General features: G+C 35.3%; 1 protein-coding gene across 1 annotated transcript in view; it reads right to left on the bottom strand.

Annotated features, from left to right (window-relative positions):
• tmem63c (transmembrane protein 63C) overlaps nt 1-22,053 on the bottom strand; it is a 55,275-nt gene that overhangs the window by 26,160 nt on the left and 7,062 nt on the right. The window contains exons 2-6 of the mRNA XM_082143750.1: nt 11,462-11,730; nt 8,544-8,623; nt 4,109-4,196; nt 1,937-1,974; nt 286-428 (exon numbers count right to left, since the gene is read on the bottom strand). Of these exons, the coding sequence (XP_081999876.1) occupies nt 286-428; nt 1,937-1,974; nt 4,109-4,196; nt 8,544-8,623; nt 11,462-11,695 (583 nt within the window). The 5' untranslated portion in view covers nt 11,696-11,730. The remainder of the gene's footprint in view (nt 1-285; nt 429-1,936; nt 1,975-4,108; nt 4,197-8,543; nt 8,624-11,461; nt 11,731-22,053) is intronic.

Below are 22,053 nucleotides of genomic sequence, written 5' to 3'. Positions count from 1 at the left end.
ATGCATTTAAGAGTCATTTCAGGTCACCCGAGCCAAATTCTATCTGAGAAAGAAACTCTAACACTAACAATCTGTCAAAACTGATTCATGAGATTATTCTAAAGAGTCTGTTTTTAGATGCATGCACACTGATGAATTAAGATGTAATGCTGGTGTAATGCTTTATTCAAGTATACTGCCTTTTCCTGGATACCAAACGTGTTGTGTCTGTTGTCATGAATCCTTTATGGCTGAGCAATACTAGAGCAAATAGTAACCAAGCATTTGAGGATCTGGTGGAGGTACCGAGGAGGTTCCCGGAGAGGTTGACGGGCAAGATGATGGTGAGCGACAGCAAACACACCACCATCAAGAGCACGATGATGTGGCGCTGGAAAGACAGGTACGTGATCGCGTCAATGCCACATTTACTGCGGATCTCCTCGTCCCTGTGGGAGAAGAATAGGGACAAAATAATTACATTTGCATTTTTTTCATTAGACCAACAACATGTTCATCCAAAGCAACTTACATCACATCAGTGTGAGGGTCAGCGACATTATTACAACAACAAAAATACATTCAAATGTGCTTCATAGATTCAGTTTTTTTATCTTTTGAATTAAAAATGATTTTAAGACTTTAACAAAAAGTTAAAGTATAAAGTAAAATTTTTTTAAATTTTAACTGCCAACCGTTCTGATACTGTAATGAAGAAAAAAGCCGGGAAATTAAGAAAGAAAGAAAACATTATTAAAGGCTTTGGCATAATCGTCTGTTGTGGTGGATCAACTAACATGCAGAAACATAAAAAAAAATGGGAAATGATATTAGGACTTCTTCTGATTATTTATTGCCATTCTGATTTATCATTGTCGATAAATCTCTTAAAATGTCATTTAATTTGACATTTTTAAGTAGAGTTAATTTTGTAAAATGTCATGTGGTGCGACTCTCCAAAAACGCACCGCACATATTTATCAGATGACCTTCACTGTCCCGCTGAGGGACGCTTGTCTCGCTTTATTTCTTGCTTTTTTTTTTTTCGTATCACATATTTTAGTAATCATCATAAATTGCATTACCATGGAAACAGTACTTTAAAACCTTTTAGTGGGCTCCGCCCCCTAGTGGGTGGTGTCATGTTTTATTTCACAATATTACAGTTTTTACTGTATTTTTGGAGAGTATAAAAGTCAAAAACGTAAAAAATTCTCCCAATATCCCAAGCTTTTGAACTGTAGCCTACTGTATATTAAAGTTTTTCAAAACAACATGAAACCAACATGAAGACAAACTTGGCACCCGTTAAAAAAAAAAAAAGTCTTTCTTTCAGATTTTTTTTTTCCTTTTGAAATATTTTTTCCTTTTCTTAATCGTGGACACTCTTACATGTCAATGACCCATGTGAGTTCTCTAATATTACAACCTATAATAACCCCTTGGTTTTGCTCGCGCTACACTCAACTAGTTTAACTAAAATTACAAAGACTGACTTTGTGAGAGTTTTCAGTGTTTACAATGAATTATTGGCTTCAGTCAACAATATTCAGTATGTGTAGCAGTCTTTTTGAAAGACCACACAAATACATAAAGGCGTTGAGGGCTATTATAATTACAAGGAGCCCTCATTCACACAAAAACACACAGCCTCGCCTCACACGGAGTGAGGAAACTCTCAGCACGGCCTCTCAGTCTCCGGAGAGATCAAGAAGCTTTTAAAGGAACCAGCTAAATATGGCACCAACATGCCATCCGACTCGTCCAAATAACCTCTCGGCAACCGTGGAGACAGACTGGTTTACGGTTTCTGAAAGGCTTTTGAGCGTATCCAGGCGTTAGAAGCGCTGGTAAAGTTCCCGGTCCACCTTCACCCTGTGTTTTCCCTTCTTAATGAGATATAACATGAGCAAACAGGATGCTGGTTGATGACATCACCACTTTCTTGCACACTTACTTCATGTGGGACAAAGATGTGAGCCAGGAACAGAAGCCCTATAAAGAGAGGGAGGGAAGACAACGGTGTCATAAAAAGGTCTGGCATATAAAGACACAGAGCGCGTCTGGCTAGCTTAGCATCTGTCAGAATCATTTGTTCTTTAAGTGAACATGGATAGCGTAACAAGCGGAAAAAGCCATGCAATATCTTTAACGTGGCTGTGATGTCTTGAACTGTCATTGCACATAAAACGACAGGAGACAGAATGAGGTCAGAACTTAAACGGACAGATAGTGTGCATAAAAGAAAATAGGGTCTAAGTGCACAGGCTATTTTATATGACATCAGCTCTGGGGCGACGCTTCGTAACAGCCGCTGAGTAATCCACGTCGACAGATTGAACTTTATGTGTGCCTCTTTATGTCTTTACGTATCAGCGGTTGAAAATTTGCATCAACATGAAGACAATAGTGACTTTAAAAGGGTCATGACATGGATATTTTTTATTATTTAAAATGTTCCTTGAGGTTCACTTAAATAGTTTTTTTTTTATATTATAAAAACAACAAAACAAAACAACAAATATATATATAACGTTTGTCTGAAATGATCCGTTTTTAAGGGGCGGCTCCTTTAAGGCTTGTGAGTAAACGGCCATTGATTTATGATTGGCTAACATCTATAGTGTTGCTTGCGTCAACGAAAATTATGACTAAATATCGACGTCAACAAATTTTTATCACGTGACGAAAACGAGACGAGACGCAACATAAATGCTGGTCATGTGACAATAACTATAATTAAATGTATAATGCAATATTGTTGACGAATAAAAACGAGACTAAATGTGGTTTACAAATTAAAACTATGCTAAAATGTCTCTTCATTTTCGTTGACCAAAACGAGACGAGACGAAATGTTTTGACAAAGTTATTTCGTCTCGTTTAGTCGCATTATTATCATTTTGCAGTGTTTCTGTTTCCCGTGGCTCACTTCAGGAGCTGCATCAGGTCGCACTGCGCAGACGCAGGCGAACAAAGTTAAGTCTGACAAACAAAGTTAAGTCTGACGCCCGTTTCACACATACTCCGTGTGCAGTGCGTATGCGGTGCAGGAGCAGCATGCGATATATAGTGCTTTCACATAGGCTGCGTTTGCAGTGTGTAACTGATCCACAGCTCTACCACAAACACATACTCACTATTTTTATTTCAAATCCAGAAGTTATCAGCTACTTTTATTTTAAAAAAAAGTTTTGTCAGCATTGCGATTCTCTTTGTACACATATACACTCTTTAATAAACGTAATTCACTTTTAAGCACAATTTAAACAACGTATTATTCAATGCACTACTTCTATCTAGATTTATAAGCAAGTGGTAAAATATTTAGCCATGTAGTTAAATTAAAATCGCAAACATTTTAAATTAAAACTTAAAATGGACAAAAACAGCCGACTCTCATGCCTTTTCTTTTGCATTTAAATTTTAATACAATAAATCTTGGATGTCACAAAGAACTTGTTTTTCAACCTCCACGAATGAGACGAGTGTTACTTTTCTGTTCGCTATTTGTGCTATTTTTCCATAGTGGTACACTATATTTACTGGGTTAAATAGAATTGCATTACTAAAAAGAGACTAAAATACAATTTTCATTGACTAAAACTAGACTAAATGTCATCAGTTTTCGTCAACTAAAACTAGACGAAAATAGTCACTAAAATAAGACTAAAATGCTCAGACTTTTAGTCGACTGGAACTTGACTGGACTAAAAACAGTATGAACGTGACTAAAACTAATAAAAACTAAAATGACAGCTTGACACAAAGACTAGACTAAAACTAAAATTAAAACAGGCCGCCAAAAACAACACTACTAACATCACTGCATAGGAAACAGTATTGTGCAGTGTAAGTGTTTTGAAAACATTTTTCATATAAAACCGTCATTTACAGACAAAGGCTTATGAAATAATTTACTTACGGTTTGTGAAAAGATCAAGGCAAATTTGATTTCTTAGAAAAAAACACTATCTATTCATTTTACTAGTTTCTAGGTAGGGTTGGCATCGATAACAGAGTGCAGGCCTTGTGATGTGAGAGGGCTTTTGCACTGCCAAATTTAGTAAATTCAAACAAAGATCCTGATCAAACGTTTCTTAAATGTGTGATGCTTTCTTTCTCTCACCGTGTCCTTGGTCTCTGAGTCTGATGGGCTGGATTCTGATGGGGTTTTCTCCTTCTCACTTTGTTCTCCATAGAATAATGATGTCAAGCTACAGAACAAAGACAAGCAATAAAATGGACAGGTAATAATTTTTCACAAAATACACTTAAGAAAACCTCACGTACTGTTAGAAAGGTGGACATATTATTCCCATGTTGAATTATATATCGATAACCTTATAGAAAAAAAAAAAAAAAAAAGAAAAAAAATCCTTTCCCTTTGAAACATCACTTATCAGGCTTATGCTACTCTGAATAATACCTGAACTTCGTATTTTGAGCACTTCCTGCGTTGTTGTTGCTTTTGCCTCTTTATGATGACTCGCTGAACTTAGTCCTAATTTGTAAGTCGCTTTGGATAAGGGCGTCTGCTAAATGACTAAATGTAAATGTAAATGTAAATATATATACCAGGGTCAGTTATGACACTCTTTACTCCATATTTTACAAGATGGGTATATTTTGTTTCTTATAAATATTACAAAAATGTAAGCCTCTCATACCGTAAACTCTTGGCAACAAAAAAGCTACAGTACATTTTCACAATCGCCAGTTATTTAACATGCATAATAACATATTGTTTAAAAATGAGTTCTATATAAATTCAAAAGCAATACAAGATATTTGTATTTAAAATGCAAAAACATTATTTTGGCCAGCCGAAATTTACTGTAACTGAATTAATTCTAATAATTAATAAATACACATTTATCCTGAGAACACAGTTGAACTTTAATTACATAGCAGTAGACACATGCTTGAATGAATCTTATTGCTGTTTTATACTCGTTTAAAAAAATAAAATATTATCATTTAATTTCAGTTATGCTGATATTTGCTTTAAAATAAGGTCCCATTAGTTAACGTTAGTTATTGCATTAACTAATATTAACTAACAATGCGAAAGATATTTGCTACAGTATGTATTAATTAATAAAAAATATGGTTACAATTTATTTTAAGGTGTCTTGGTTACAGTGTAATAATGCAATTTATGTCCTGAGTATCCGTAATATCAATAAACACCATATAATTACTATGGTGATTTTAATTAGGTTTAGGGTTTGGATTGAATAATTATGCATAATTCACCGTTATTACTATAGTAAGTACATGTAATATGTGTAATAAAAAAAGGCACTGTAAAATAAAGTGTTACCAAAAATACAATTGTTAGTTCATGTTAGCTCAGGTCCATGAAATTATATTAACAGATACAACTTTTGATTTAAATAATGTATTAATAAATGTTCAAATTACATTATCTAAGATTAATAAATGCTTTAGAAGTATTTTTCATTGTTAGTTCATGTTAACTAATGCAGTTAACTAATGTTCACAAATGGAACCTCACTGGAAAGTATTACCAACCTGGTTTTGAAGAAAGAAGTCTTTGATAACCACAGATAAACCGAACATTAACTGAACGTTTGACTGAAAAACTGAGATATACTGTAACAACTCTGAAATCTTCCCATGTGATAATTAGACCTTGTCTTATCTATATATCATGTCAGTCAGTGACAGTATTTTCCGGCCTCAATGCCTGTTTCAAAATTTCTCAAGTATAATTAGCCTCAAGATCAGAAAAGAGCGAACATTTCAGCCCACAAGGCTATCATAACAAAAGGATCAAGTGAAATTCTACTGTGCACAAATGTAAAAATATTATTACTGTGAGGGCCGGCGCTTTCTCTGTGGGCTGATGCAATGCTTTGCAAAAATACACACTTCAAATCACCGGCACATTCGCATAAACAAAGACTTTAATGCTACATGCTGATGCAGAATAAAGCAACACTGCCAAACCTTTAGAGTTATGATTTAAATTTCACCCACTGCTCCCACAGGGACACTGTGTGTGTGAGCTGAAATGTTTTAATTATACTAACATACTGTACAGGTTTCTCAAAACTAAGCAAAAATTCAATGCTATGCAAAATGAATGAAAAATTGTAAATGACAATATAAACACTATGTATATTTTATATTATATAATATTTTTTATAATGTATTACATATCATATCTTATCACATACAGTACAGGCCAAAAGTTTGGAAACATTACTATTTTTTATGTTTTTGAAAGAAGTTTCTTCTGCTCATCAAGCCTGCATTTATTTGATCAAAAATACAGATTTTTTTTTTAATATTGTGATATATTATTACAATTTAAAATAATTGGTTTTCAATTTATTATACTTTAAGTTATCATTTATTTCTGTGATGCAAAGCTGAATTTTCAGGATCATTACTCCAGTCTTCAGTGTCACATGTGACATCCAGTCTATCACATGATCCTTTAGAAATCATTCTAATATTCTGATTTATTATGAGTGTTGGAAACAGTTCTGCTGCCTAATATATTTGATGAATAAAAGGTTAAAAAGAACTGCATTTATTAAAAAAAAATGTAAAATCTAATAATATAAATCTTCTTTACTATCACTTTTTATCAATTTAACACATCCTTGCTGAATAAAAGCATTGATTTATTTCAAAAAAAGAAAGAAAGAAAATTACTGACCACAAATTGACCAGTAGTGTATATTTGTTATTACAAAAGATTTCTATTTTTAAAAAATGTGCTTCTTTTTTAATTTTATTTTTTATTTTTTATTCATCAAAGTATCCTAAAAAAGTATCACAGGTTATGAAAAAATATTAAGCAGCAGAACTGTTTCCAACTTTGATAATGAATCATCATATATGATTTCTAAAGGATCATGTGATAGACTGGAGTAATGATCCTGAAAAAGATCCAGATAAACTGATAATTTAAAGTATAATAAATTGAAAACCAATTATTTTAAATTGTAATAATATATCACAATATTTTTTTTTAAATCTGTATTTTTGATCAAATAAATGCAGGCTTGATGAGCAGAAGAAACTTCTTTCAAAAACATAAAAAATAGTAATGTTTACAAACTTTTGGCCTGTACTGTATATTAATATATTCCATTCATTTCATAGTGTTGAGACTGCATTAGTTAAGATCTCTAATGACTGATTGTGAGCTACTGACTCAGGACTTATTCTGCTCGACTTGAGTGCAGCATTTAATACCATTTCGCACATGATTCTGTTAGACAGACTAGAGTCTTTTGGGATCTTTGGTACCCCCTTCGGATCTTATCTTACGGGTCGTACTCAATTTGTACAGCTGAAGCAGTTTCGATCAAATCCTTCTCATGTCACTACTGGTGTTCCACAGGGCTCCGTCTTGGGCCCTCTCTTATTTATTATTTATCTTCTACCTCTTGGTAATATTTTTAAAGAAATTTGGGTGGGATTCAATTCCACTGCTATGTCGATGACACCCACATTTCACCTGTCCTCCAAACCAACTTCTACTTTTCCTCCATCTATGCTTTCAGATTGCTTAGCTGAGATAAAAGCGTGATTTACATCCAATCTTCTCAAACTTAACAGTAGTAAAACTCAAAATTCTTCTTGTAGGTTCAAAAATCAATCTGGTTAAATCAAATTGTTCCTCTGTGAACATTGATCATTTTCCAGTGTTTCTGTATAATCAGGTCAAAAGTTTTGGTCTCATGTTTGCCAGTACTTTATAATTTGAAGCTCATATAAATAGAGTCACTCGATCTGCATATTTTCACATACGTATTATTAATCGACTTCGTCCTGCTCTCTCAGGGAAGAGCATTGCTTTCTTGTTCATGCTTTAGTGACATCACGTATTGATTATTGTAACGCTCTTTCCTACGGCCTTCATGCGAAGCTTCTCTACAAACTTCGGTTAGTGTAAATTATTTGCAGAACTTCTGTAACTGAAAATATTACTCCCATACTACAACACTTGCTTTGGCTCCGAGTTAAATAGCGTATTGATTTTAAAATCCATGGCACTTAATAATCTTGCCCCTTCATACTTATCTGTCCTTCACATCTACACCCCTACTCGTATCTTTAGATCGTCTTCTGCACTCACTCTTGTTCTCCCTCGAACTCGCACAGCTTCTACGGGGTCTCGAGCCTTTAGTCCCTAATTATGGAACGACAGGATGTGCGAAAAAGTGAAAGTCTTCTTGTTTTTAAATCTCATTTTAAGACAATTTTTTTTTTAGGCAGGCTTTTAAGTAATCGTATTTGTATCCAGTCTGTCCAGGCTGTAATGAGGATAATTTATTTTTGATTGTTTTATTATGTTTGTAAGGTGTCCTTGAATGTCATGTAAGGTGCCTATAAATAAAATGTATAATAATAATAATATCATGCCAAATAATATAATGTCCTATGTAACCAGCAGGTGGCGCCAGGATCTCACACTGACCCGCTAAGCATTCAGTTCACTCCACCACCACACACACAGTTGTTCAATTATTTACATCTTCAATGCATTCTGCAAACAGTCAACAGTTATGAGATGATACCTGTCATTTTCCATAAGAAGAGCCAGGCGGCCGTAGTCCCATGCTGCCTTCCTCAAACAGGAGAAGATTAGAAGCAGGAACTACAAAAAAAATAAACCAAAACCTCAGTGATATCAGCATACTGTTCATATCATGTTCAAGATATGAGTGACCTAAATAAAAACAGCATAACTGCTAGTAAATTACATGCACAGTGAACAATATCTGATGCTCATGCATTTTAAAAGATGTGATATATTCCAGAATATACCCAGAATGCATTGTGCCACTTTAAATGTGTGCCAAAGCTATTGGTATAAAAACAGAATAAGAACTATTTGTGTAAGTAGACCCTTGCACTCACTAGACCCCTGAACAGCAGTAATAATTAGCCATTTCTTTGGCCGGATAGAGACGAGGTGTGTGGTTGTCTTGGAAACTAACAGGCTGTGTGGTCTGCATGCACACTTGTGTTCATAATGACTCCGGGAATAACAGTCAATGAAAAGACAACAGAAAGACTGCAAAAAAAACACTCCCTCTGTTTATAATTTAATCATGAGCGATTCAATGTTGAGTTCAACTCAAATGTGCTGTATATAAACTACTGTTTAAAAGTTAGGGGTCAGTAAGTAAAAAAAAAAAAAAAAAATGTATACCTTTATTCAATTAAGATGCACTGAATTGATCAAAAGTGACAGTAAAGACTTTTTCATTGTTAAAAAAAAAAATTTATATTTCAACTTAAATGCTATTCTTTAAACGTTCTATTTATCAATAGCAATTTTCCACTGCAATTTTAAGCCGTGTTAACTGTTGCAACATTGATAATAATAAGAAATGTTTCTTAAGCACCAAATCAGCACATCAAATAAATGCAGCCTTGGTGAGCATAAGAGACTTTTGAATGGTAGTGTACAGACATATACAGAATACACTGCAAAAAGTGGTAACCTGCGATTGTTACTTTAAAAAGATAATTCTACCTGATTTAACCCACATAATGTAGTTTTGGTGGTATAAATCAATGTATTTAGGTTGATTTAGCAACATTACATAATATTATTGACTTGAATAAAACTTAAATGTTAGCATTTTCAGGTCACCATTTCTTTCAGTGTATATGCGGCAGCAGGTTTGCTTTTCTTCAAATTAATTAAAGTGTGTTAACTTTTCTTTTTTATAGATTGGGTGAATGTCATGGGAAATATGTCATATGTCATATTTCACCCCAAAAGCAAATAACTAATTTAGGACTTTCTACATAGTGACATTTTTTTCATGACAATTTAGCAAATTCCCTTCCCAAATTCTCATTAATAAAAATAATCCAATATTTTTTTTTCATTAAAGTCCCCATGAAATCAATATATATATATATATATTATATGGGGCGGATGCTGCAGCTGAAATCAGTTACTTATTCTCACATTAACATGGTGAATGGCACAAAGTGCACTACATAGAGGAAAAAGGAAAGGAGCTGATCGATATGTCTTGCTCTGTCTTCCTGTTTCAGTGGAAATTATTCTGATTTCTCTCAACATGAGGACTGCAGAAATGTCAGTCAATCAATGGCAAAACAAAGTAACTTGAATTACCAATTTTAAAAAGTAACTCTATATATTTTGTTGTAAATTTAAAAGTAATAAGTTACTGCGCATTCAAATTTTATTTGAAATTTTATGCAAAGTATTTTTTTCTTTTGATTTTGGTGTGAAAAAGCAACAACATGTTCTTCACCCACACACCGGAATTCTTTAGGGTTCAACAATTAGAGGTTAAAACATAATTGAATCACAAGAAAGTACATAAGATGCACTTGACATTAGGGGCCAGATTTACTAAACAGGGCAAATGAGCGTGAGAGCGCAATTCCATAAAAGCGCAGATGGGAGTGGAAAGATCTGCGCGTGATTTACTGACGATGTGCAAATTAAGTGAAGTTCACAACGTAATTTCAGGAGGAGTGAACCCATCTAATCTTTCAATTAACTGCCGGAGAAAATAAGCAGCCGCTCACCTTGCTCCGGCATCAGCTGTTTTGGCATCCCTCCATCGCCCTAACTCCACCAATATAATTTCACGAGTTCACATATTAATGAAATCTGATGTAATATTATAATGCGTATTTGGCTTGCTGTCCGGGGGGAGGGCTCCGAGCTCAGAATTCGGCCCGACCCCAGAGTACTCCCACCTGTGAATGTATAGCTCATAGGTATCTATGAGCAGACCCAGCCGAGTGTGAGGTGATGGGGTGGTGGCGGGATGCTGAGAAATTAGTCATGAGACAGGAGGTAAGGGAAGGCTTTATTTATACTGGCTTCTTCTTGCGCTGATTGGATGATTACCTGAACATGCTCCTCCCGAACTTTGTTACATAAAACTTCATTTAGGCATCTTGCTACCATACTCATCATCTAAGCATTAGTAGTCCCTCTGGAGGGTGTTTCTAAGCTCGAGTTGAAGCTGCTTCCTCGAGCCCCTCCACTGCGGACAGCAAGCCAAATATGCTTAACCTTATTAGCTTAAAGATTATATGGGCAAAGGAACTAAACATAATCAGATCATTTCCATAATGAGCAACGCAATCTACCAAGAGCAGCGCAAATTAGCGTCTGGTTTATGACATGCTTTCTTTGGTCTTTAAATAATGGTGCAAATACCAGTAAATTGACGAGCGCAAACCTTAATAAATCACCTTGCATGATTTGCATACATTTCGAGTCTGAAAGGGAAACTCCCACAAATGCATATAAAATGAAATCCCTGTCCACGCATTTTCAGCGCTAATTTTTCACTGTTTCTTTGGTAAATCCTGAAAGTAGTTTTTTAATGCCAAAAGAGGGTTTGTGCTGGTGCAAGCTGTTGGTACATCTGGCCCTAAATGTCATCCAGTTGTAGATAAACAACGAAATATGTTAGCATGGATGTTGTACCAGCCACACAACGACGTTGATGGCGAGGACAGTGGGGACTCCTCCAAAGGGCAGGCCCTGCAGGACACTGCTGCGAGAGTGAGAGCGATAACATCTCTCTGCTGTGCCGTTCTCCTCCATCAGTGAGCCCAGGAAACTCCTGACGTCCAGCTCCTCTAGAGGACTGCCACCACCTGCAGGCCAGGACTCAAACACCGGCGGAGACGAACCCAACAGGTCAGAGCGCACCGCCATGGCTCAAGAAGCCCTTCAAACCTGTCAAAGCATCACTGAGGAGAGACGACAGGGAACAAACAACATCAAAGACATGCAGAATATTTGAAAAGATAAGAACATTGATGATGTCAACTACTCATTCATATGGAAAAATACTAAATTAGTCAATCGGGAAACATAAAACAGCCTCAGGGGCTTGTTGAACATCACAGTTGAGAAGAAATATTAAATATTAAAGTTTTCATTAAATTAAATGAAGTTTAAATAAAATAAGTAGAAGTACTAACATTTCTAAAACAAAAACTGAAATAAAAATAAAGCTAAATAAAAATATTTAAATCAAAAACTAAAAAACGTATAAAAAAGTGTCAACAGCTTTAAAATTAAAACAAACTAAAAATAAACTAAGAAATTCAAAATAATTCAAAATATTAATAAATAGCATAATATCATATATAAATCTGATCTCTGACTTTTGATTGCAGACTTTAGTATCTTGGCAAATCAGGGCACAGATTAAGACATTGCTGAGATATCTTCTGAAACCTCTGAGATTACTAGGGTCTTTTTTTCGCAGGAGAAAGAGATTTTTCCCCAAGGGAAGATTCCTGTTCATCAGCTACTTCCATACGGAGTGTGTTTAAAGCTAGAAATCTTAGTCTTCCCCTGGCCATGGGCAAGATATGTGTAATACACTTTTTTTTCAGCAGGGATGCATTAAATTAAATGTGACAGTAAAAGTAACAAATAAGACTTTTAAATTTTTGTTGCAAAAAAAATCTATTTCAAAGAAATGATGTTCCTTTGAACTTTCAGTAACACTTTAGTTTAGGTTCCAATTTTCACTATTAACTATTTGCTTATTAGCATGCACATTACTAGGATATTGGCTGTTTATTAGTACTTATAAAGCACATATTAATGCCTTATTCTTCGTGACCATATTCTACATCCCTTAATCCAACCCAATTCCTAAATTTAACAACCTTACTAACTATTAATAAGCAGTAATTAGGTTACTAACTATAAATAAGCACTTTACTGAGGCAAAAGTGGTAGTTAATAGTTAGTTAATAGTGAGAATTGGGCCCTAATCTAAAGTGTGACAGAACTTTCTATTCATCAAAATATCCTGGGGGAAAAAAAAATATCAGTTTGCACAAAAATATTAAGCAGAACAACTGTTTTCAACATTAATACTGTAAATGTTTCTTGAGCAGCAAATCAGCATTAGAATGAGACTGAATGTGACTGAAGACTGGAGTAGTGATGTTGAAAATTCAGCAATAAGTTACATTTTAAAATGTATTAACATAGAAAATACTTCAGATGGCATTACTGAATTATTATTATTTTTTAAAGACATATGCCTTGAACTTCTGAAGAAGACAGTAATAGGATTTCCTCTAAAAATGTTTCAGTTTATTGCTGACACTGATGTTGAGGACCGTATAATGATCTTTACGAAGCATTCCCAGGCCTGAGCAGTTGAAGCATTGTGCATTCATTCTGCAAAAAGCCGGTACTAGCAACGGGGCAATCGAACAAACATTTCTAAACCTTTGAACAAACACTGAGGCAGCTTGAAGCATTATTTTCATTCAGTTTAACAGATGTGTTTCAATTACCTTTATGAATATTGCCCTCAAGCGCATTACCAGGAACACACACAACAGGGTCAACAAACTTTCTTTGTTGATATTACAGATAATGTTGTGCCTTAAACTGATGATTGCCATAGTACTAACAACCCATCTCCCAACACACACACACACACACACACACACACACACACACACACACACACACACAGACTAAGCCACTTCACATCAGTCACTTACTCCCCATAAAACCACTTTCTGAAGCTACATCATCCTCAAGTCATGCAGACTATTTGACTCCAGCAAATCTAATCGACTATAAAACAAACTATAATGAATTTTTTTTTTTTTATTCTACATTGTTGAAATATACATGGAGTAAAGTTAGTTATGATGCTGTCATTTCCTGTTGTTTGTAATGTCAATCAAATGGCAATTTGCACTGAAAAAATTACCTAATGGCTCTTTAGGCCATTAGGTCATATTTCTTTAGGCCATATTATTGTATAATATATATTATTATACAATATTGCAATTATAATAAATGTTTAAATTGAATAATATTTAAAAAAAATAAAGAAGAAAATGTATATATCTAAATAGTTTTGCAGTTATAGCTTTTAAAATATAGAGATATCATGCTCAAGTAAGAACAACTAACTATCTTTACAGTATAAAACTACTGGAATCTAAATCGGGTCATACAGCAAGCAATCAGGATGAGTTAAAGCTCACTTTTGATGAGAAAAATTCTGTTGACAGAGAAAAATTTAACATCCCCCATAACTCACTAATTTATTGTCAGCTCAAATAAATAACCAATAGGTTTGCACGGTTACTTCCAGTCGGACAGATGAAGCATAGATGGCTCTTTAGCTTAGTACAGTCTGACTCTCATCCTCTCGCCATAGGTTAGGAAAGAAAAACTAATAGCCATTAATCACAGGTTAAGAAATTATGAAGATGAGTCAGCAGTTCTTTCCTCTATTGCGTTTACATTACACACACACACACACACACACACACACACACACACACACACACACACACACACACACACACACACACACACGGTATAGTATACGATAATATACACTGTACAATGCTGTACAACACATAAATAAGTTCTACTAAAACTTACAACATTATTTCATAAGTGAATATGCTAAAAAAAATAATGCTCCAACGCCTCCCCAAAAAACATCACATTTCCTTTACAGCTACAACACAAGATTCATGAATATATTGTGTATATAAAAGCGTCTCAGATAACAAAGCACTGTGTATACATATGCCATTACTTTGTTATATGAGATGCTTTTACTCAAAGCAATGAATAAATAAATTTGCATTTGTAAAATATCAAAGCAGCAACAACATACCGTGTGAAAACAACAACATGTGAAATGCATACATAAATACTATTAAGGAACAATGTTCATATTTAAGTGTCAAATAGATCATGTAAACAGTGAAATGTAATGGGAGAGAAACTCATTCCTGAAAAAGTGAAGTGTCATCTCACTCTAGGTGTTTTGTAGTTTACTTGAAAAGACTGTGAATGAGTAAAAGAAGAAACACATTTGCATCTACAGTCCCATTGTTGTGAGGGTGAGCAGCTGGAGATGCTAAGAGCTAAAGCCACCTGAGCTCCTGATGACACGCTGAAAAAAATGTATATGTACAATAGAAATACTTCAGAAAAAGCTTGTTTTGATCATGTCCACAAAAGGGTCTATCAACTGTGTTCTTATGGGTCAGAGGAGACTGTGAATGGGTCCAAGGGACTACAGATGAAATGAGCTTTTCTGCTAACTCTGCCGCAATTACATTTTGAGTGTAAACAAAAAATGTCAATTGATGTGCACTGTCCCTTTAATAAAAAAAAGAATAAAAAAATTGTATGAGCTAACAATGTGTGCAATGTGTCCAGTCCAACTATGTTACTGTGAACTTTTTTCTTTTCTTCATTTTTAATAACTAAAGTGCTGCTTGTCATATCCATTCAGAGTATATTTTATATCCAGACAGGCTGGAGTTTTGCATAACATCTCTTACATTTACCAAATGTATCTTTAAGGCAGATTTACAATATGTAACAAAAATGCTGTCCTTGGTGACTGTGCTGAGAATATCACAATATCTGGAAAATAATCTGATTGTTTTTAAATAATTAAAATGATTGTTTTAAAATATTAAAAGCACTTTAATAGCATCAGAGTTTGTGGAGGCATACAGTTTGTCTGTAACAAATTTACCAGGGAAAACTGTCACATAGTTAGTTACAGTTTCATTTTCATTGACTTTTACGGTACGTTTACATGACAATGATGTACTAAAAACTGAAAGTTTTTCCTTTGTGTTTTTCACGTACAGACGTCAACGCTGTCAAACCGATCCCCGTTCACACGGATCTGCGAAAACGACTTAAAACGCTGTATTATTCATGCCAGGCCAGAAGTTGGTGATGTCACTTTGTAAAGAAAACCAATAGACTGAACACGTAACGCGCATGATGTCTTTAAGGCAGATTTACTATACTATCCTACTATATAAATCTTATATAGTAGGGTAAATTGGCCGTCACTCAAAGTGCGCAGGATGCTACATTGGCACATTTTTATTAATAAAGCTATTTTAGGTCTTTTGTTCATATGCAAAGAACATCTCATTTAAGATCTAGTGACAGACTACTTTGTAAGGTACCAAGAATGAGGACGGAAGCAGGAAAGAGGAGTCTGTCTTACTATGGCCCTTCGTCCTGGAACGAACTCCAGTCTAGGCTCAAGATTGGTGCGCTAATTTCCTTAGCTGCTTTTAAAGATTATCTGACATGCTGACGGACATGTGCACTTGTTTTAATTAATGGTAGGTAGATCTCGACTTTTAGTCCTTATTTCGTTTGTTTATATATTTTAAACTCATTGCATTTTTTTTTTCTATGTAAATATTTTGTAAACTTTGTGTAAATCTGTATTTTAATTTACATAATGTATTGTTTTTCAGCTCATGGTCGAAAATTGTGCTATACAGGACTCCCTTTTAAAAGAGACTGTGTCTCAATGGGACTTTTCCTGTTTAAATAAAGGTTATTTATATGTCACCATTTTCACAAACTTGTGTTTTTGTAGTTTACACAGAGACAATAATGGTATTGCTTTCATAAACTTGCACGTTGAAACCCGTTTTCAAAGGTTTGCCTTTTCAGGTGTAAATAAGCTGCCAAAACGCATAAGAAAGTTTTCCATTTTTAGCTAAAAATGGTGTCGTTTAAACAGCCCCTTAGTTTTGTTACGTTGTTTCTCATGTTAGATTAACTCGCTTTTGTTTTTGCAAAAATAAAGTTTAAGGTGCTAAAAGATCCGCTACTCCTCACCTTATCTTCCCCCTATCCTGGACATAACAAAAACATCTTTAATTTCAAAATGATATTTAATGATTGAGTTTGGAAGCTAGCACATGTGTTACACAGATTAAATATATAAACTAAAACAATTAGTAATTTTATTAAGAAAGCATACGTCTTATTCTATAATTGGCGGTACATTTCACACTAAAAAGTTAAAATGCCTTGTTTAATGCTATGTTTAACTTTTAGCAAAGTTGCACAAGTTTTTGTCCTCTTGATCTTTTCTCAGAAGATTTTGCAGAGAGAGTTTCCTCCAAAGGATGGTACAGAAAACCACGCACACTATGTGCCATGATGAAATGTTTTTCGTTTTGATATATATTAAGCTTTTGGGCCTGGAATTCAATATTAGATTGTCCTGAACTCTGAAACCACAAGAATCAACTTCAGTGCATGTCCACAGAGTAAAAGCATTTGTCAGCTGAAGCTCCATTACCTGCTTGAGCAAGCACGTGATTTTGGAGTATGTATGAAAAACGGAGAAAGACTTGAGACAGCAAATGGCAAGACAGGAATAACAACACTGTGAACTCTTATCGACCCGCTTAATGAAACTTGTCAAATCATAAGGATAAAGATAAATAGAGTGTTATGCCCCCATGAAACGACTAACAATTACCTTTAATGAAACAATATCAGAGTCTGGTCGCTCTACCGGGGAGAACACTGAGTCATGTTTCAACATGCTTTTATCCTCACAGTGCTTGTTGTTTGTGTTGTGCTTGCATCTTTTACTGCAAAGTCACTGAATCTAGGTTATACATTCCTTCAAATCAGCTCTCAGATCCTCAGGGCTCATGAATACAAATGAGTCAAAGCATCACATTCTTTTTGCATATTTACTTGATGCATTTTGGAAGTATTTTTGCTTCCCAAATAGAGAGGTGCAGGTGCAATTTAAAAAAATAAAAGCATATTTCACTAAAAATATTAAATTCATTGTGTCAGACTAAATAATTTAGGAGATGATGGATTACATGATTGATTCAGGTAGATTGCATTAAAGAAATCAAGCCTTAAAAATTGCTTAAAATATCATGTGTAATAGTATGTAAAAAATGTACAGTGTGCTGAAAATCCTTGCTAGGCAGGAAATATTGCATTACTTTTCCCATTTTCCCCTCTCCAACATCAGACAGGAATCCCTTGGCTTGATTCGCTGTGACTGAACGGATGGATTAGCCACAGAATATCCAAGGAGCATCCGGCCAAGATGAAAGAAGCCCTCCTCTAGAGATCCCACCACCCACAACTGACATTCTCATCTTTCAGTCGGTAATCCAGAGATCTTAGTCCTTGGGCTAGATTTGGTGGCGTAATGAATCTGTAAAGATCTGTCAGATGACAAAGCCTAGCAGGAATTAAATATGCTAATTAGAATAGAACAATTTTATATAAGCTGCTGTTACACATTGAGGAATAAGAGTGACATAGAAATAATAGGTTTTCTCAGGGTCTCTAAGCTGTGTTACAGCATGTTGCTAAGCGGTCGCTAGGGTGTTCTGGGTGGTTGCTAGGGTGCTTATCGGTGGCTTGTACTGTGTTCTTGTGCACACTGTGTGTTCATAGCACAAATGCTGTTGAGCGTCAAAGTTTAAAGCCGTGTTACAATTCACAGGGTCCCCACGCAGTTTCACAGCTCCCTAAACTCAGCAGGGGGTGTCTGTAGAAGTTCACTTCACTTGATTATATTTGTTCATTGGGAATGCCCAGCTACATCAAACACAGATGACACTTGAATCACACAGATTAGAGGTGTCCAATTTGATGACAATTAATACAGTATATTTCTGTTATGACAACTCTCAGAGAGATTGACAAGATAATGGATATGGTGCTAATGTATTTGGTCTTGGTGGAATAGATCTCTTGCCAATACATTCATAGACATGCTGCTGTGAGCATGTAGAGCATGCTGCTGTTGCACATATAACATGCATGAAATAAACCCTGTATAGCAGATCTATACAAGTGGAGCTGGGGAAGGTGGAGGGTTTCTGAAAGCGCACTGCAGACTGCTAACAGCGAACAGGGCCAGGTATCTGAATGTTGAGCCGCAGCTCATTGGCCACAGCGGGAACCAATCAGCTGTGCTATGTAGATAACGATGTGATCGCTAACAAATTGAGTAAAGGGCCTATCAGCCTGCGCCCTCTAGAGTTTAATGACCAAACTTGTATAACTAAGTGCATATAAAAAAGGACAGTCATTTCATATACATGGATGCATACATTCAAGTTTATTTAAATAATAAAAATAATTAAAAATATTTTTTTTACATTTTTAAAATAAATATATATATATTCATATGGCTCATCTTCTTAACATATGTCAGTGGTCTTCAATCCAGCTCCTGGAGAGCCACTGTCCTGTAGTATAGGTCAAACCCCAATCAAACACACCTGAATCAGCTCATCAAGCTCTTCACGATCGCTTGAAAATACAAAGCCTGGTGTGCTGATATTAGCATAAGAAATGTGGATTTTTTTCAAATGTTATCAGAAAGAAAAATAAATTTAAAGTAAAGGATTCTAGGACTAGGATTCTGGCATTCTAGGACTTTTATTTTGTTATTCTTTTTTCTTGTTGTGTCTGGTTTTCATTTCCTGTGGTTTTATTCCTGTTAGCCTTTAGGTGTATTCGACTTGCGGTTAAAATGCGGCACTGTGCAGACTGATCGGTGTATGACATTTAAAGTACAGACAGCTCCGTATGCTTTCGAATCACTCTCATGGTACTTTGATGTCATACACTGTTCGATCTGCACAGCGCCGCATCAAGTCGAATACACCTTTTGTTCACATAGATGCCTTTTTTTTGTTTCCATGACAACTCATTACCTACACCTGTTCAGTGTTTCAGTCCTTGTTTGTCGGTTGTTGTCTTTACATAGATATTTAAAATCTTGCATTTCTAGTTCCCCCATTGGATTATGATCTTTGTCTTCCTGGTTGGATTTATGTTTCCTATTTTGGATTATCATGGTTTGTGTGCTTGTGGAATAAATACTGCTTGAAAATAGATCCTTGCCTCTCCTCTTCCCTCTGTAACAATATTGAAATTATATATTTAAATGAATGACGCAACAACAAAATAACAATAAATATGGATCTCGTTTATGTAAAAGTAATGTTTTCCAAAGCAAACTATGCTAATTATGATTTCTCATGGTCGTACAGAGGTGCTTTTATCTTTTTGGTTCAAGTTTGAATGATGCACATTTTATATAGACTTTCTTCTTCCATAAACTGTAAACTGTGCAGTGATGATTATTGTATGTTCTTTATGTTCTATTGAGATCTATTCTTGACAGAAAGGATGTGAGTCATAAATGCTGTAATGCGACATCTAAGCAGCAATCTGGCATCTCACTCACTCTCTTTCACACACACACACACACACACACACACACACACACACACGCACGCACGCACGCACGCACGCACGCATGCAAGCCAATATTAAAGATAAAGTGTGTAATTTTTTGATGGTACAATACTTTCTTCTAACCCATCTTAATTTGCACAACTCCATGTAAGCCATATTTAGGTTGGTCTAAACACTGTCAAAACTTTTCTCTGAGCATCACAACCAGCCAGAAAGAAAAACATTGGCTTAACCAATGGTGCATGTTTGGGGGTGTGGCTAACTGTCTGACGACCAATAACAAATGTGGGGAGTGTCAAGGAAACAAGTTTGAAAACAAATAAAAAATTTTAATTTCCGTTCGGTGCCACCAGAAATTAAAGCCGTACATTACAAGGAACATACATAACTATAACGACGACTATAGCTGTAAAATGTAAATATTCATTCTAATTCTGAGAATAGACCACACCATAACTATAACAATAACAACTCAGAGCAGAGGAACAATGTCGTTGGAATCACTTTCAGAACGATTTTGCTTCCTTCTGACGAATGAAAAAAACCATCGCTTAATAACATACTGAGTAGGTTCTACATTTGAATTTACTTAGTCACAATTAAAAAAAAGTATGTTCTATATATTATGAATGTGGGTATACAGTACGTACATATACAGTATACAGTACGTACTACATCCGCCATGTTGTTACTGTCACGTGACCTACCAGCATCAGTTGAGTCGCTGACGGGACTATCCCCTCATGGGATAGTAAAGTGTCCATCAAATGTGTAGGTCATCCAGGCTTTTTATTTTTTCGCCTACTGTTTTTCAAATACTTTGTATTTGGACATACTACTCTTTTGCCATACTGTTTTTCCCATTCTAAAATTAGGGAAATATTAGAAAATTCACCTGACTTTAAAAATCATAAGCATTTACAGCGACAGGCGACACATCACTGCAGTGCGCATTTCTAATAGTTATCATGCATTGGTGTGGATGCTATATAGTTTTGCTATAGTTATCTTTTTACACATACATTTATTTAACTCAAATCAATGTCTATTTATTTATTTGTTAAAGTTGGCATGAAACTGAAGTTGCTTTAGTCTTTTCTTTCCTATTGTGACGTATATCTGAGGGAAACTGCATCTCGAACAAGACAAAAATGGGGAGAACGGCTTGATCTCTTTGGTTTTGTCAATGTTCTTATGGATATTACTTCAGGATCATTAGCTTTAATAAGTAACCTTTGAGGTATGATAACTGGTCCAGATGGTAGCCATTCATATATACTATCTAAATTGGATATTCTAACCTCTATCTGAAAGCAAGGACACTACTATTTCTTACTTACTTCACTGTAACACTGTGTGAAGGCCTCAGGTGCCAGCATCAGTCTTTTTGTGTATGTGTATGTGTGTGTGTGGGTGTTAGAACGAGACAATATTGCACCAAAGATAATATTAGAAACAAACGCATATGAGGTCCTTACACTATAAACCTTGCAATGATGACAAAGTACTGACAAATATGGGCACAAACGGTCTACACGCCAGCTGTTGGATGTTTCTATGAACGTCATGATGCACAAGGGAATCTATGGAAGACGAACCGCTCCATCTAACCATATCCTACCACTATCTTTGAGAACTTTCTATAGCTCACACTCCAGCCTCTGTACACTTTGTGTACTGCAGCGGGATGTATCAACTTTCAATCTCAGCCAAGTGCACCATCAAATATTCATGCCTGTGCTGCGTAGAGATGCCAGATACACATTTTACTAAGGATTATTTGTTGTGTTTTCTCAGGAATGCATTACAGGCTTTTGATCACTGAACCACTGGAGAGAAAAGCAGCAGTCAGAAAAATGACTAAGCAACATGTCTACAACCTCTGCAAAAGCACCTTATAGTCACACCTGCTGGCTAAAATGAAGGGTTTGGCACAATTACCAACAGCTGTTTTCGCTGAAGTATTTATTTGTGAACGT

This window comes from Leuciscus leuciscus, assembly GCF_965113295.1.
Source record: "Leuciscus leuciscus genome assembly, chromosome: 17".
Classification (NCBI taxonomy): Eukaryota; Metazoa; Chordata; class Actinopteri; order Cypriniformes; family Leuciscidae; genus Leuciscus; species Leuciscus leuciscus.
This window is presented reverse-complemented; position numbering and strand designations above follow the sequence as displayed.